Raw genomic sequence first — 18,042 nt, 5'->3', positions numbered from 1 at the left:
AGCTCTCTGGTCAATTTTCGCAAGAAACTTTTATAGTTTCTATATTCAGCTTAGAAATGATGTTGGATTTAATATCCACTTAATTTATATAATTTTGCATCACCGAAATGAAGCCTTTGGCTCTTTATTTTAGTAAATACTTTACCCATGACCGAGAGTTCGCTTATGGAAAATACACCTCTCCGACGCTTCAAGTTCCCTAGTACTAAGAGTTTTTGCTCTCTTAGGTTTCTGCCTAGTCTCTGATGAAAACCAATGAGTTTGAAACAGCTGTCAGACTAGTGAAACCTATCAAAATGGACCAATAGAAGACAATATATAGGCGCTTTTAGCATTCGTGCTATTCCTATTAGGTTCGGCTAAGGTAACTCATAGTATGGCGGCGATGTATTCCTGCAAGCTCTCTGGCCAATTTTCGCATGAAACTTTTATAGTTTCTTTATTCGGCTTTGAAATGATGTTGGATTTAATATCCACTTAATTTATATAATTTTGCATTGCTGAAATGAAGCCTTTGGCTCTTTATTTTAGTAAATAAATTTGACTTTTTTTTAAAACCAAAATGAAGACACAGATTAGCAATAGAAAACTGCATTCAAATTGCCTAATGAATCTTACCTTTTCTTCTGGTAAACATGGGCCAAATGCTTCCAATAGTAAAGGCTCCTGATTCACTGACATTTCATAATCAGAATAAGAAAGTCTACCATCATGATCATGGTCCTAATTAATAATTTCCATTAATATATAATACATTTTGAGCTTTATCAAAACTTACAAATGCATGTGCAAGTAAGAAAAAAAATATTTAAATGATTTAAAACTGTTCAATAACTGGTCTTCTGTGTTTGTGATTACCTGTGGATGGAAGATGAATTTCATTATCTGGTATGAGACCACAGTCCTGTTTGTTAGAGATGTACCACTGTGCATGCATCACCCTTATCCAATGCATTTGTCACCTTATTATAAGTAAGCAAGCAGATGGCTAAAATACTATATTCCTTGAACAAGCCCATGCTAGCCACCAAAGAGTATTTTTCTGTTGTTAACTGAATTCTGAATCTTGGTCTAACTAACCTCTTTAATACATTAACCAGAAGTAGACATGGACTGGCCTACAATTCAAAGTCTTAGTGTTATCACCTCCCTTATGAATCGGAACAATTTTGCTTCTTTGGAACTTGGCCCAGTGCAAGACTCATGTTAAAAAAATTATGTAAAAACTGTTGTTAACTCCCAGAACATTCCCTCAAAACATGTGGTGAAATAGCATCAAGTCTATTCAATTCCTCATATACCTTCTGCTCACTAACAGTTCCTCCTTTTCTTTCCCACTGCATTCAAGCTCTGCATGATGTCATATTCACAAGAATGAAATACATTTATAAATTGCTCAGTAAGTACTTTAACTATCCTCTGCAGTAGTTATCATCCTCCATTTACACAAATCAGTGCCATCCTTCCATAATCATTCTTTCTTCTACTGGCCACATATCAAAGAAGTTCCTTAGAATTTTTTTAGCTGCATTAGCTAATTGCTGCTCATACTACATTTTTGCTAGCCTTATCAAGCGAGTCACCTGCTCTTTGTACTTCTCAAGCAACTGGTGGTTATAACCAGTGGTGAGCTATAAGGGGTTCGCACAAGCCCTTTGCTAAATTTTTCTCAAATTTGCAAGCCCCTTGTTCTTCTTGTTTAATAATCTTGTAGAATTAGAAAATACCACCGCAGAATGTATACATGCCACTATAATTGCTACTTTAAATTCATATGGATTTTCTGATAACTATTTAAAAAATCATCTCATTGCATTTTGTTCTGATGGAGCTAGTGTAATGTTAGGAAACAAATCAGGTGTTGCAATCAAACTTCTACAAGTTTGATTGCAACACTAAAAATTTCCCAACGTTGTGATTTGGCATTGCGTTTATCGTTTACACTTAGCATTAGACGATTCGATAAAAAAACATTAAAGAAATAAATCATTTTGAAATATTTCTGGATAAATTATGTGCTTTTTATCATCAATCACCAAAAATCAACGAGAATTAAATATGATTGCAAAAGACCTTGGTATCGAAATTTAAAGATCGGCTGTGTGTTTGGACCGCAATGGGCAGCTTGCAGTTTACGAACGGCTCTTGCTGTGTGGAGAAATTACCCAGCTTTATGCAAGCATTTTGCATCAAACGATTAATATAACGGCTTTTTAAACCGAATTCTCAATTTGGAATTTTTAAAAGATCTAGCATTAATGATTGATATCCTACAGGAATTATATCTGTCAGAAGCTCTACAAAGTCGCAATATAAGTATTATAAGGGTTAAGTTAGCCCCCCCCCCTTTTTTTTTTTTTTTTTTTTTTTGCTCGACGATGCGAGCCCTTTGTTAAAATTTCCATAGTTCACCACTGATTATAACCACTCAGCTTGCTTCTTCTCGATTGCTCACCTTACCTCTTGACCTTTGGAATACATTTTGATATTGCCTCCACCAAATAGTTCTTGAGTAGGGCCCAAGCAGCATCAACATCTTTTCCATCCAGTTCCTCATTTCAAGTTATTGCTGCAAGCTGTTTCCTGAGCTTTTCATCATTACCAGTCTTCCACATCAAGTCTACATATATCCCTTTCTAACAGAAGTCCTCAAATGGCTGACAACCCTGAAAGTGATCACCTCATGGTCACTCTCACCAACTAGTGGAAGATTCGGCATCCCATTTATAATATCATCTGATGAGATGATCAAATTCAATACCCTTGATCCTTGTGTACCCTCTGTTATATACTGCCTATGGTAACCGTCTCTCAAAAACTCCAGAAATTCATTCTCTTTGTCCTCAGATGCAGTCTCTTGATTCCAGTCTATATTACCATAATTAAAGTCGCTCGTTTCTTGCTAACCTGGCTAATTTGTCCATACATTTCCTTCTCATTATCCTCCACATTACCAGGGCTATAGCAACAGCCAACTAAATATTTCATCCTGTTCGCTTCAAAACTGCAGCCACTATTTGCACTTTGTAAATCCACCTTAGATGGGCACAGGTCATCTGCTACAGTCAACAGTACTTCTCCTCCCTTTTTTTTTTTTTATTTATCTTCATTAAACATATGTCCATCTCTATTCCTGTCAGGATGTCATCCTCATCTAACCATGTCTCACTTATCACCAACAATTTTGTGGTGAATAAACTGAATCAATGCAACAATTTTGTTCCCCTCATTTCGAATACTTTTGGCATTAGTGAATAAATATAAGAAATTGTTTCTGGTGCTACAAGTCCTACGAAAATCACTTCTCTGATGTGATTCTTCAATACCTTCCCCAGTCCCTTCCTTCTACAACTCTCCTCACACCCAAATTCTCTCTCTCCCTCTCAGGTCATCTTGATCTTTCTTTGCCCATTCACATATTCACCTCTGAATCCAGCATCCACATGTTTCACGAAGTGTCTCCCCCTCCACTCTCCTGTCTGTGTTGTACTTTCACCCTCTCATTTACTCCATGTCTCCATTTTTAGAGGGACCTGTGGCATAGTATAATTATTAAAAACAACACGTAAGTCCACAGTAATAACTTTAATTAATAAATAAGGTAGATATTTCGTACTAAAACTAATAGTACATCTTCAGTCTTACAAACAGATAGGAATAGAATACAATTTGGTCAAAAATTTGGCATTCTTAAATCTCTAATTAATAGGGCACAAAGTTTGCTCTTCTCCAGAAATCTTGCAACAAGAACTTTCAATCATTAAAAAGTTAATGGTATCTAATAATTACCCCTAATCAAATCCAACAGATAATTGAATCTTATGTTTCTTCAACAGTTCGCAGAGTTCCAATCCCCTACATTCCAGGAATCTCAGAACCTATAGGTAGAATTTTAAAAAAGTACCAATTGATTCCCACTTATATTCCTATCAACAAAATTTCTTCCTTATTGCCTTCTACAAAAGATAAACTGTCATCTCTGTCTTTGGCTGGCGTTTACCAAATTCCTTGTGAATGTGATGTTTCTTATTTTGGAAAAACTGGCCGTTCTGTGGAAAAAAGAATTAAAGAACATCAATATATTATATTGATTACAACAAACCTCAGAAGTCTGGTCTAGCACAACACAGTATTACTACTACTCATAATATCCAGTGGATAAAGCTATTCTCCTTCATAGATGCAGGTTCAAATATGAACGCCTCTTTAAAGAAAGTTGTGAAGCTTTTTTACACAAACCGAATTTAAATCGAAATGATTGCCTCTCTCTCTCTCTCTCTCGAAGATCTGGGAGACTTATTTTATGTAATCATTAAAAAACTAATTATTTATTAATTTCTTTCATTTCCTAGCTCGCGACATTGTATTTTAATAGGTGATCCACTGAATGTTCGTTACTTATATTCTATTCCTATCTGTTTGTAACACTGAAGATGTACTATTAGTTTTAGTACGAAATATCTACCTTATTTATTAAAGTTATTACTGTGGACTTACGTGTTGTTTTTAATAACCATGTCTCCATTATCACTTTGCACCACCTCATATCTATTTGTTATAGTCATTACCTCTCCTTCCAGCAACAATCTCTCTGGCTGACCCCCACCAAAACCAAATGCAGCCCATCTTCTTTATACAATTCCATTCATCCCACAAGTTCACAAAATGCACTCTTTTCTCCTCACACAGCTGTACTAACCTAGCATTCATAATCTTTGCTCCCCACCTCAATTCATCATCTCTCATACTTTGGCAACATACTGACCACCTTTCCTACCGCACTGTTATCTTTTATTCTCTTTAATAACCTCCTGATATCCAATCTGACATTTTCCTTGTTTCCATCCAAATCATTCATCCCTACTACAACCAATTCTTTTGCTCTCTTATTTCTCATGCTCATTCCACCTCCAGAAAAACAAATCTTATGCATACCTCTAATAATGGAATCTCCACAGAGAGCCACTCTCGAATCGTTCATAACATCTTTCGCATGGCCATCTTTCCTTCCACTCTTTTTCACTCTTCCATGTATGTTCATAATTCTTTTCATTTAATTCTGCATGCACTTCATCTTCATCAACTTTGCTTTCATGTTAGGATCCAATATATTGTAACACGAAGATTCATATCTGATATTTTCATCCAGTTTCATATGATGCTTTTGGTTGTGATAAGGATCTCCAAGAATAATGAACTGACTTATATCTTCTGAGCGGCATTTTGACCTTGTAGTTGCAGATGATGTACTTCGTGACAGCTTGGTGCAACAGTAGTAGACACTCTGGATGTATCTCAAGAAAATCATCATGGAAATACTACTACCTTGATGTGAAGGACTGGCAAAAGGTGAAATTGCATCACAGTTTGTGCAACTTAACAAGAAATAGATAATTCACAGGTGATACAGAACAAGGAACTGATATTTGGCTATCTCCACATGGCCCTGATTCTATGTGATTTGGTTGAGTTTTGACTAATTCAACAGAGTTTACACTCAAGAATGGGCATCGTTTGTAACTAACTAACATCAGAATTTGATTCAAATTGTCAAAAGATGTTGTCACTGCCTGTGGTCCCTGTATCTTTATTTTGTTGCAATCCTACCTACCTACACTGAACTCTGCACAGATGGAAGTCAGTTCTGAGCTGGACTAGGATATATATTTCAATGAGAAACAAACCTCTTACTTGGTAGACACTCGGACCTTCCAATTTGTGAACAACTTTATTGGCTTATTAATACCTTCTGGTCTTTATTATGCCTTTACTGCCAACAAAATATCACAATTCGATGTAATAAAATAAAGTGATCATCACTGAGATCCTCAATCTGAACTTTCCTCACTATATCTTCCAAGACATGAACTTGTCAGGTCTGATATCCCTTGGCAAAAGTTATTAGGCTGGCAACCCCCTTGGTCTCAAGATATCCTTAACTTGCTTTGTTGCTTTTATATGCTGCCTTGCCATTCTCCTAACCATGACTTAACCAACCTATTTGTCTATGGTATTTATCTCTGAAAGTTGATCACATATCGTCTAATTACCCCAAGAGTGAAATAATCTTCTGGTGATTTCATTGTTCACAATGAAAGATTTTTTCATTGTGAACAATGAAATCATTCAGACTAGCTTCCCTTCTCCAACTTCATAAACCAATCTGGAAGAGAAGCCAAACTATTTGCTACCAGTAATGATTTAACATAAATTGTTAAACTCACTAGAATTCCGAATAAAATCCTCATCATTCTCCTAATGTCTTCAGCCTTTTCTTAACCAGTTCTGCTTCCAAATATACTAATGATATTAGCTTTGCTCTTGGCATGTCTGAGCATAACCTTGTCCACACATTCTGTGGGATGACCTCCATGATTTCTGTCTTGTTTACATAGTCTGATTACTGCTTCTGATCCTAGCACTTGGTTCAATCTAATAAATTATTTTCACCAATATGACTGATTTTATCCTGCACTCCACTCAAAACCCTCATCTAAACCATTTTCCAACAAATATGCCAAAGCCGTCCAAACTAAAATTCAGCATCTGCTCAAAGTCAGCTCATAACAACTACAAAAATAAATAAAATAAAAATTTACAAATCTAAAACTGATGGCAGTCAAGTCTTCTGATCCTTTGCCAAAGCTGTGAGATGCAACTTCTGTCCTTTCCACCTCTTACACATCTAGATGATACAATAGTAACATCCCCTGAAGAACGATAAAATCTCTCAGCAATCAGTTTTTAAATCCAACTTTTGTATAGATGACCAATGGAAATTACTTCTTACTATTCCACAAACTATTTACAGTATGCTTCCTTTGAAATTTTGCAAGAAGGACATCATAAAAATACTCAGTAGCATTGATATTAATAAGTCTTTTTTTTTGTCTTGATGGTAATTAGATTATCAAATATCCAGACTATGAGATTATCTTACTAGGAGACTAATGTTCATAATATAAACTGGCTCCCTCCTCTAACTTCATAGACTGAGCCAAAGGAGAGGCTGAATAGTTTATCAGTCACAATCTAGTGTATGTCGTTACCCTTCCAACTAGAATAACAAATAGTCCATTTTCCCAATGCTATGGATAATTTCTTAACAAGCTCATCTCCCTTTCAAATATACTGTAGATGTTGCTTTGAGACTCTAACCTAACCTTATCTCCTTTCTACACACCCTTGTCTGAGAACTGAGGTCATTTCTGTGAGATATAATTTCCAGGATTTCTATGAGATGAATCTCTGATATTAATAATAATCTTAATTCAGATTATAATGATGATAATTTCTGTACCTCTTTTCCAATAGGTGGCCCTCTTTTGCAGACACTCTCCAGTCACTTTCTCATAGGTGTTCAATTTTTACATTTTTTTTCCATATAGTAAACTTTCATATGCATTGTTTCACCAAAGCAACTGGTTAACATCAGTACACAGTTCCAAAAACAACCTAACTTCTCACCTTATTTCATGTCTGCCTCTATTATATTTCCCAATGTATAATAATAATATAACCTAATGCTTTTAAAAAAAAAAACTTGTTAATAGATTCCTTCTCTCTCCTTAACCGTCTGTTCCTCATGTAGTATTGTCAGTTTTTTTGTTTGTATTTTCAAGTGGCATCTGGTTATCATGAAAAACAGTGATTTTTTTTTTTTTTGTTTACCAACCTTTTCAAGTGAGAAATGTATTTACTACTGAAATATATTTAGAGTTTTATCTCTTTACTCTTTGCATCAGGCTATGAATAAGTGTTTAGCAGTATTTTATAAATTGATAAATGTGTTATTATTCTATCCAGACTGCTGGTAGGAAACAATGTGCAAATCCAGATGTCTGAACATGGCTGTGGTTATGTCACCATCCTGTGTAATGCCTAATGAACAAAGTCAAGAACTGCAGCCACTCATTCAGTTAATTATTACAGCTCATACTAAGTAGAACTTAAAGGAAGATTATATACAGGTGGTCCGTGACATGGAAGATAAACATTTCACAAATTTTATGTAACTTGAATTAAGTCGGGTTTAACTCCAACACCTGTTAATCACACTATTGCTTATGTTTATAGTATGTGTATGCAAAGTAATGTATTTACATGTTTTAAAGCTATTTCTACTAGTTTCATTCACAGAATTCACACACAAATTGGATTTCAATATGTAATATAATATAGCATAAATTGTATGCAAAATTAGAATTTTTTTTTTAAATGTTTAATTTGGCCTTTCAACCTTCGTTGTGAAACTTATCAAGAGATGACTGAACAGTAGCTGTTTTTTCTCTTCATAAACCTCTCAATAAGAGGCTTCTTTGGACTTGAGAACCATGAGGCATCAGGATCCATGTTGGAAACAAGACTGAGGAAAGCATACACATGTAGAAGAAGGGAAAATTTGCATAAGTCCAAATTTACATTAAGTTGGGGCCTGTTAGTGCACATATATACAAATATATATATATATATATATACAGGGTGTTCGGGATAAATTTGACAGTTTCGTAAGGAAAAAGAAAATCTTCTTTGTATCTATTAAATTTAATGAATTGACAAAAAAACATTACAGGCAGAGTTAATTACAATACTATCAACAAGATTTACTCAAAATAACCACCATTAGCATCGATCACAGCTTCAATTCTGCTTCGGAACCTCGAACAAGCTGATGCTACAGTCTCCCTGGGAAGGGCCGCAAAAACTGTTTTAATTTTATCCATTAACTGGGCTTTTGTATTACTGGAAGTGCGATTGGTGTCTTTTTCAACTGCGCCCCATACAAAATAATCCATGGGGTTAAGGTCTGGGGAGTTTGGAGGCCAAACATTTGGACTGGTGAAGTCGTAGAAATTTTCAGACAACCATTTTTGACTTTTCCCAGAGGTGTGGCAAGGGGCCGAATCCTGCTGCCATACATACGGCCTACCATTGGCTACCCTTGTTATCCAGGGCTTGACTACAGTTAGCAACTCCACGAACAAAGCCCGAATTCCAATGCCAGGGTTCTTCAACACCTGTTCCTGCAGATTTGCGAGGAATTCTGCTGTACGAACGCAATCAGATCGTCTGCTAGGGATCTTTCCTCTTGCTACATCCTCGTAGTCACCATTGCAAGTCTCTAGTTCATGCCTGATTGTTTTTACTGTATTCAGGGAGCATTGGGCAGCAGTCGTAATATCCTTATTTTGATGGCGGGCACGAATCATCATGATACAAGTTATTCTCTTCCATGATTCAGGTGGGTTCCAGCTATCCATCCTTTCTGACATCTTGTATATGAATGAAGAAGGGTCCAAACTTTTAAATGAAGAGAAGTGTGTGTTAATACATGTAACTTACGGAAAAATATAATTAATTATAAATATGTCAAATTTATCCCGAACACCCTGTATATATATATATATATAAATAAAAATAATGCAGATTTATAAACAAGTACTTGAAGTGAAAATAATATATGAAGTTTTTGAAAGAAAATCCTGACATCTCCACATGAGACTAGCTAATTCATCAGTCAAAAAGCATTTACAAAAGCTCTTTCTTCAGAATGAAAATTTAAACAACCTGATTCTGGCAATGCTGAATGAGTATGAAGTTTCTAAATGTATAACAAAAAACTTTTCAATAGCAGTTTTGTCAAGCACTTGCCAATACCACAGTAACTTGCTATTACAATGGTTGATCTATCATTGAAGAAATTTTAAAAAACTCCACCTCTCAAAGTATATCTTTAGACTTGCATCTAAAAAATTTAATATTTTCCATATTCATTGGCTGAGTGGTGAGCATATCTGTTCTCCAATAAATAGGTTGCAAGTTCAAATCTCACCATGGGTTTGGATGTTGGTGATAGTCTATGTGGGACATGAATTTCCTTATTCCTGTCTGAAATCATCAGCACTTATTGGAGGCCTGAACTGGCTTGAAAATGTTTCATGTTTGATCTGTAAAACAGTTTCTGTATTATGTAAGATAGCTAAAAAAAGAATAAAAATAAACTCTTAAACCCACCCACAATACTAATTTACTATAGGTTTACAATCTTTCATGGGAAGATGACAACCATGCTATCTGTTCAAATATAAGGCAAAAAGTAGAAAATAAATTCAGAATTTGAAAAAATATTTTCTTTTTTTTTAATATAATTTGAGTATTCTACTACACAACTGCCCTAAAACAAGAGTATGGTATTTGACCCCAATATTTAATATAGGTCAACAAAAAACAATACACATATTCTAAACTATTACATTAAATTATCAAGTCTTGTCACATTACATGGTATCTGTTTTTTTTTTCAGTATATTCTGAATCCCTCTCTAAGGCTGCAGAATATAATGGTCTTTCCACACACACTATATAGTTTCTTTATGGTTAACATGAAACTTCTTAAATACGCCTCCACGTGCTCAGAAGGAAATGCAGACATTGTCCCAGTCATCACTTGATATTATTCAGATTGTCATTTCAGCGATTTAAAAAAAAAAAAAAAAAAAAATCCTGTGTTCATCTGAGTAGATTTCTAGCAATCCTACAGTAGGACAGGAGTATTCAAAAATTCATACAATTACATGGTTTTTAACTTAACTAAGCTTCATGATGTGCAGAAATAAAATGATTAAAACTGTGATAGATAATGTGTCATATAGGTGACATGACTCTTGAATATCAGTATGCACTTCTTTATAATTAGTCATCCAAAATATGTAAAATAAAATTACACATACCAAGTCTCATTAATTTTTTCATGAGTATACCTCAAAGTTTTTTTTTTTTTACACTTTTCTTTTTTTTTCTTTTTCAAAATGAGCAAATCACTGAAAAAGTTCAATGTATGGTCCCTAGAAGCACAAATTTTGGATTCTACACCCTTGGTCTGCCTGCAGTACAATGGGCATGCAACCTTTCATGAACAGAATTCGCATAACACAATGACTTGATTTCACCACTAAAAACAAAAAAGTGGGGTGCTTAAGGGTCAAAGCTGCATAACTGAGAGGAAACCTCCACATAGCTTTTAAAGCAGGAGTGTCAAACTCAATTGAACCGCAGGCCATTTGTTATAAAATGTCTCTCAAGTGGGTCGCAAAAAATTTGACTAAACAAACCTGCACTAATTAGAATCGAAGGGAAAAGAAAAAATGAGTATAAATAAACTGGAAAATTAATAACAAATGTTATTTATTCTAAGTCATTACAAGATATCAAATAATAGCATAATGATTATGACAACTCACAAAAAAATAATAATACAAAGAATATATTTATTATATTAATATTTACATAACTGGTAATTAGCTTAAAGAATTAACAACACAAAAAGGATATTAAAGGCAACTTTAATGAATAACTTCAATATTTCGGCAACGTCACGTTGCCATCTTCAGGAACATAACAACATGGTGTGTGCACGCAGGCACTAACAAAAGCAAATGAGGAAGAAGGCAAGAAACTAATATTGTTCCTAAAGTCCTAATGGTGCCCTCTGGCAGGCTAATTTGGTTGTCTTGGCCATTGGGCTGAAGTTCTCATAATGTAAGTCTCATAAATTTGGAATAGTTTCATGCACCCAAATTTGTTGAGGTTTGGAACGTGTTTTAGAGGAGCTGATGATTCCTTGAATAATCTTTCATACTTAAACTTGCTGCGGTGCATTATTTTAGTTTTCTTGCAACAAATTCTATGGTGGGTATCTAAGGCATTGTCTGCCAGCCTAGAGTGGCTGTAATGGTGAAACCGGATATTATCTTTGTGTTCTGAAATCCTGATATTTACTGTCCTGCCTGTTTGGCCAAAGTAGGACAATTTGCAGCTGCAAGGGACCTGGTATACACCAGGTAGGTCTAAGGGAAGTGGTTGGTCTTTGGTAGAGCGGATAAAGAATGCCAACTTTTTATATGGTCTGTAACAAGAAGTTAGGTCATATTTTTTGAGGATATTGGTTATTTTCTCGGAGGTGCCCTGGATGTAGGGGATGGTGATAGATTTGGTGTAATCTTTATTGTGGAGGGGGGTTGTAGTTTGCTGGTTTTAATATTTTTGGGGGTTACAGCCATTGGCTAAGAAAGTGTTGAGGATGTGGTTAGGGCATCATCATCTGAGCAGATTAATTTTGCCCCGTTATATATAGTGTTTTTATAACCCCGTATTGCTGTGAGGGGGGGGGGAATGGCTGGTGAATGTATCTGCCTGTATGGGTGGGTTTTCTGTAAACAGAGAAAACCAAAGATCCATCAAGCTGGCGAATGATTAAAGTGTCTAGGAAGGGGAGGGTGGTGTTTTCTTCTTTTTCTAAGGTGAACTGGACTCTGGGGTGCTGGTTGTTTAAGTGTGTTAGGAAGGAGTGGAGTGTATCTGATCCATGTTGCCAAATAGCGAACACATCATCCACGTATCAAAGCCAAATAGTGGATTTTTGTGGGGCGGAGTTTAAGGCTTTCTCTTCAACGGTCTCCATAAAGAAATTGGCCAAGGGTGGGGAAAGTGGTGAACCCATGGATGTCCCCTCTATCTGTTTGTAGAATTTTCCTTGCCAAACGAAATAGCCTGAGTTCATTGTGAACTGAAATATCAGAAGGAAACTTGGCTTGGATGAGCTCTAGGGTTTCTTTGAGTGGGACATTAGTGAATAGGGAGGAGACATCAAAACTGACCATTATGTCAGTGTGTTGGAGTGAAAGTGGGCTGAGTTTATATGTGTGATGGTGTGTTGCCAGTATAGTGTGCAAGCGTTTTGACTAAATGTTTGGCTAATTTATATGTGGGAGAATCAATAACATCCACTATGGGACGTAATGGCACATTTTGTTTATGTATTTTTGGGAGTCCATATAATCGGGGGGGGGGGGGGGGTCTAGAGTTATAAGGTTTTAATTTGTTACTGACTTCCACAGGCCAAGAAGTGACTTTCTTAAGGAGTCTGTGGATAGTTCTAATCTGAGAGCTGGTAGGATTATATTCAATAGGGAGGTAGGTAGTACAGTCTAGTACTAAAACATTAAGCTTATGTTTGTAGTCCTCTTGATTGAGCATCACAGTGGCACTTCCCTTATCCGCTTTGGTGATTACTATTTTTTTGTTTTTCTTCATTTCTAGTACAGCTGCATATTCGTCTTTGGATAAGTTGGTTTTTGGAGGTTTTGCTTTGGTGAGAACACCGGCTACATCCAGTCTGAAGTTGTTGGCGATATGGTTAGGAATGTTGCGAATCCCGTTCTATTTGGATCATGATTTCCTCGGCAGGTATTCTTTTAGGAGCTAGGGCGAAATTGTGGTCACGTGAAAGTGCAGTGAGTGCTTCAGGCTTTAAAACTATGGATGAGAGGTTGACTACAGTGTTGAGTGGTGGCTGTGGTAAGGAAGTAGAATTCTTTATCAGGTTTTCTTATTTTTTCGAATTCTTTTCTTGCTGAAGCGCATGAGACGTCATAAAGAATCGTCCAAAGATCATGGCCGAGCGTATCTGAAAGCTCTTCCTCTAGCGCCCGTAAGGTTTTGTTTTTGTCAGCAAGGAGAACACGCATCGCGGTAATTTGTTCTCTTAATAGGGCGAAGCCAGTGCGATTATAAATACGGAGAGCTTTCTGTGAAGTAAAATGGTGCTTAAATTACCTCTGTTGGATCCTACTTATTAGTCACTATGATGTTCTTAAACAAAATAATAAGTTGCTAGTTGGTTTCTAATTCAAATATAGAGAAAATTTATATTTAAAGACTGCGCCATTCTATATCTGAATTAGTTCAAGAATTGAAGAAAAATCAACCTTCAACTATTTCTCCTTAAAATATATACTGGCCGAGTATATTTGACTTACTTAATTTACCTGCTTTGGTTCTAATATTTTATGAATGGTGCAGTAAAAGAGATTCAGGCAAAATACAACTTTAGATAAACAAAAACAAACATTTAATTTAGAATCACAAATTTTACACTTAAATTCAAATCAGTAATTAAGATATCACAAACATTTTAACTCAGGTAAATTCAATCATTCAACTCATACAATGGTAAATCTGTTATCTCTATAATACAGTCTTCTCACAGTTCCTTAAGTTCCAAATACAACAAAAATTGCAGTAATACCTCTTCACAAACAAACACTTTTAAATTTACACTTTAGCTAACTTCCTCAATAGTTACTGTTAGTATAAGGAAATTCTAGGATGAAACTCTCACACTTCTCTGTATAGGAATAATCTTACTGATAATCTTTTTTCTTTACCTACGTATACGGCACTCATTAAAATAATTCCTCTAAGCAATAACTGAATTAATCGTCGGTCACTATACACATAAACAAACGTTGTTGCATAAAGTACTACTGATCACTCATGAATTAAGGCAATACACAATAATTCCTTAACTTGAGTTTTATATGCACAGCTGTTCATTCTTCCTGCATTCATTTAATTCTTTAGGCAATATATTTCTAAGCACAGCTAACAGTAAACTTCAACTTTACAGCCTCTACTATTCGCTAATAACTCTGTGCTTTGCTTCAAGGTTCTGTATGTCCTTAAAAGGTCGGCCCTGAAATTGAATCTCACCTCAAATATCGCTAGTCTATTTAGTAGTCACTCAGCTGTCTTCCGTAGCTATAATTGTTATTCTACAATTTATTAGCTAAATAACCGCCTCTCGACTAGTAGACTTTATTAGCTGCTTGAGTGACTTGCCGACTCACTATTATCGCACTGTGATTCCCGAATGCCGAATGTTCCGATTCCAACTTAATGCCAATCCTCTCCTTTTTCTCTCTCTATAATTCCTATCTAATCTCCCCCTATTTTCAGCGTTCTTCCCCTTTTAATATCCATTCTTCCCGCCTAAATTATTCTCGTGATTTCTTTCTAAAACTCTTTTCAATAAACCTTCTCCTCATGTGGTGTTCCAAAACTCGCGCTCTCTTACTTACATGCGTCTCCATGACAACAAAACAAAATATAATAAAATTGAGCTATTGCATAATGTTAAACTTCTACAAATAGGAATAAACAGAGAATATTTACATTTCAATTAATGCGCAGTTAAATTATCAAATACAAGTTCTTATAATATTAACATAATTAAAATAGCTTAATAATATTTAATACAGTCTCTTCATTATTAATACATATCTTTGATTAAATAATTAAATATTAGACAAAATTAAGGTAGTTATATGAATATTAAATTGTAAAATAAGTTGTTCACATTAAATAATATTTACAAGTCTAGCCCTTATGAAAGAAGATCATGTTGGATTCTGAAACAAATAATAATTATTTAAATCTCTATATATTCAGAATCCAACACCTCACACTGACATAATGGTCAGTTTTGACGTCTCCTCCCTATTCACTAATGTCCCACTCAAAGAAACTCTAGAGCTCATCCAAGCCAAGTTTCCTCCTGATATGTCAGCCCTATTTCAGTTCACAATGAACTCAGGCTATTTTGTTTGGCAAGCAAAATTTTACAAACAGATAGAGGGGACATTCTTCATTTGTTCGCTGCTCATTTCCAATACTTTGGAGTACAGGACCTGCTGATGAATCTTCTTCTTTCACTACGCATTGGGTCCACGTGTTACTTAGACGTGACCTCTTGTTAGTACCACTCCCAACCGATCTGTTGCCTAGCCTGCCACTGGGGTGGCAGGGGATATATTTTTTGACTGGAGTGGTGTATGTTCACAGGGCCGGTTTGCCTGCTTGCAGGATGAAAAACGCCAGATAAACTGGCGGAAAAAGCCCTATTGCCCAAGACCAGCTAACTTGGCTATGGCTGAGGAAGATCCTCAAATTACGTCTTCAACGGGAATCGAACCTGGGATACTCCTTCCCCCAGTCATATGGTTGCGAAGCGCAAAGCCACTAGGCTAACTGCACGGACACAGGACCCACTGATGAATAATGCAGTGGAAAGATTGCAGTTTTGGAATGTCTGGATACATTTCCTTTAACTTTGCTGCAAGTCTTGACACAAAACCTTCATTTTTGCCTGTCATTGCTTGTCACTGCTACGAGCCTGTTCAGAATAAGTTGGTATTTTTCCAAAATGCCCCACACAGCATCAAAAATGTCTTCCCCTGTAGTGGTTCCATGGATGGGAATCATTTCCAAGAACTCTTCATTCGCAAGCCCGAAGAAACAAAGCAACTTGAGCCACATCATGAATATCGAAACTTTCATCAAGTGCAAATGAAAAGCACTATGTTTGCGGATATTTCTTGCAACTGGTCACACAGATTTCGGTTATTCTTGCGATCACAGTGTTTCTGGACAAAGAAATATCGCAAATACTTGCACATTTTTGGGACATACGTTTTCGGGCTGCTTTTATTATACACTTCTTAACCAAGGAACCGTCACTAAAAGGTTTGGAATATTTCAACAATAAATAGCTGATTTCATAACTGGCTCTCACTGCTGATTCATTATCTTTCATAATTTTTAAAAATACTTGTTGACTTTGAAGTGAATTCTTCATACTTTTTAATTTTTCTTTTCTCAGTTTACCCTTAAAGTGTGAATATTGTTCTTTGTGAATTTTATCATAGTGCCTTTTTATATTATATTCTTTGGCGACACTAATAGTTTCGTTACAAATAATGCACAAAAATTCTGTCCTTTGTTTCAGTGCAGAAGTAATTTAATTCCCATGTTTCTTGAAATTTTCTCCTCTCATCAGCAATTTTTCTTTTTCTTGTTGGCTTGGAAAGCGACATTGCCTCGGTGAATAAATATATTATTAACAATTTTTATAAAAATGTTTGAATAAAAACGCACAAAACTGTAGACCAGTGCATGATACTATTGCAAATAAAAATAAAAAATAATAATAAAAGATATTCGCTCACTGCTAGGTTGCCGTTGAATCGTGTTCAGCGCACTGACTTCAAAGATCACTGATTGACTGTAGCAGGCAATTATAAACTCATAGCTGGATTCACATGAGTGTGTATGCTGCGCATCACGTGAACAGCTGGTAGCCAATAGAATTCGACTTTTTCAGCATGCTACGAATTTTATTGCAGCTTTGTGTTTGAGTTAGTGGGCACAGTCACACACATCTAACTAAAAACAATAAAGTTTAGTTAGATACTGTGTTTGCCAGTGCAACATATGGTTTTGCTTGAGTCTAAACAGCCTGGTTAATGTGGGAGGGGGCATGTGATTCATTAGTTAGTGCCGTTTTTATACCAGTTATCTCTAATCGCACTTAAGAAATACTGCACATGTTGAGAAATATATTACACAGACAGCAAATGTCTCTGTACTTTATTCAGTGGTACAATAAAACTACTTGTTTTTCTTGCATCTGCATATATCGTGGCAGTTGGGAAAGACGTGTTGTTTACCACGGGGAGCGGGTTATCGTCCCGACGTGAAAGTGGTTAAACTTTATTTTCGTGTGCGGTGTATATGCAAAACTATTTAATTTCTTTTTTTCATAAAGTAAAATCAGGGTACATGGGTGTGTGTCATATGCGAGGGTGAGTTATATTCAAGAAAATACAGTATTTCGCTTTTATTATGAAAATCAACCATCCTTTTTTTTTTAATCTTTCCATGAGGCATTGGGGGCCACATGCGGCCCACCAGTTTGACACCCCTGCTTTAAAGGAATGCAGAAACCAACCAAGACTTCTGATCTAATGTTCAATCCTCACCTTCTATTGGTACACACTGTTAGGTATCTACCCTGGATACTGAACGAACGAGGACGGCCCACCAGTTTGACACCCCTGCTTTAAAGGAATGCGGAAAACCAACCAGGACTTCCGATCCAATGTTCAATCACCTTTTATTGGTACACACTGTTAGGTATCTACCCTGGATACTGAACGAACGAGGAGGGGCTGGCAATTTGGGATTTAGCCGACCAAATTGTATTCTTATTGGCTTAAATCAAAATATAAAACGATGGTACAACACGCCAGAATTTCATTCTGGCTGAGCCGTTGCCCGGTTAAACAAGGCTCCCATTGTTTTCATCAAGGAACAAGGGTGAACAGCGAAAAGTCAGCTGCTGGAACAAATCCTGAAACACATCCC

The 18,042-nt window shown here is 36.0% G+C and overlaps 2 protein-coding genes across 6 annotated transcripts in view; one reads left to right on the top strand and one right to left on the bottom strand.

Moving 5' to 3' along the window:
- Positions 1–7,905, top strand: part of LOC150094564 (glucocorticoid-induced transcript 1 protein-like) — a 380,983-nt gene extending 373,078 nt beyond the window's left edge. Inside the window, exon 9 of the mRNA XM_090411946.1 lies at positions 7,807–7,905. Within this exon, the coding sequence (XP_090268072.1) occupies positions 7,807–7,885 (79 nt within the window). The 3' untranslated portion in view covers positions 7,886–7,905. The remainder of the gene's footprint in view (positions 1–7,806) is intronic.
- The window catches only part of LOC150094563 (calaxin-like), a 157,683-nt gene that overhangs the window by 17,782 nt on the left and 121,859 nt on the right, over positions 1–18,042 (bottom strand). For 4 of the 5 annotated variants that reach the window (XM_090411947.1, XM_090411949.1, XM_090411951.1 and 1 more), the window contains exon 6: positions 619–723. The exons of the other annotated variant lie outside the window; for it this stretch is intronic. In XM_090411947.1, the coding sequence (XP_090268073.1) occupies positions 619–723 (105 nt within the window). The remainder of the gene's footprint in view (positions 1–618; positions 724–18,042) is intronic. 5 annotated transcript variants of the gene reach the window in all.

The sequence above is a fragment of the Typopeltis vanoorti genome, chromosome 22, assembly GCF_054136105.1.
Source record: "Typopeltis vanoorti isolate ZY-2024b chromosome 22, IOZ_Tvanoo_1.0, whole genome shotgun sequence".
In the NCBI taxonomy this organism is placed as follows: Eukaryota; Metazoa; Arthropoda; class Arachnida; order Uropygi; family Thelyphonidae; genus Typopeltis; species Typopeltis vanoorti.
This window is presented reverse-complemented; position numbering and strand designations above follow the sequence as displayed.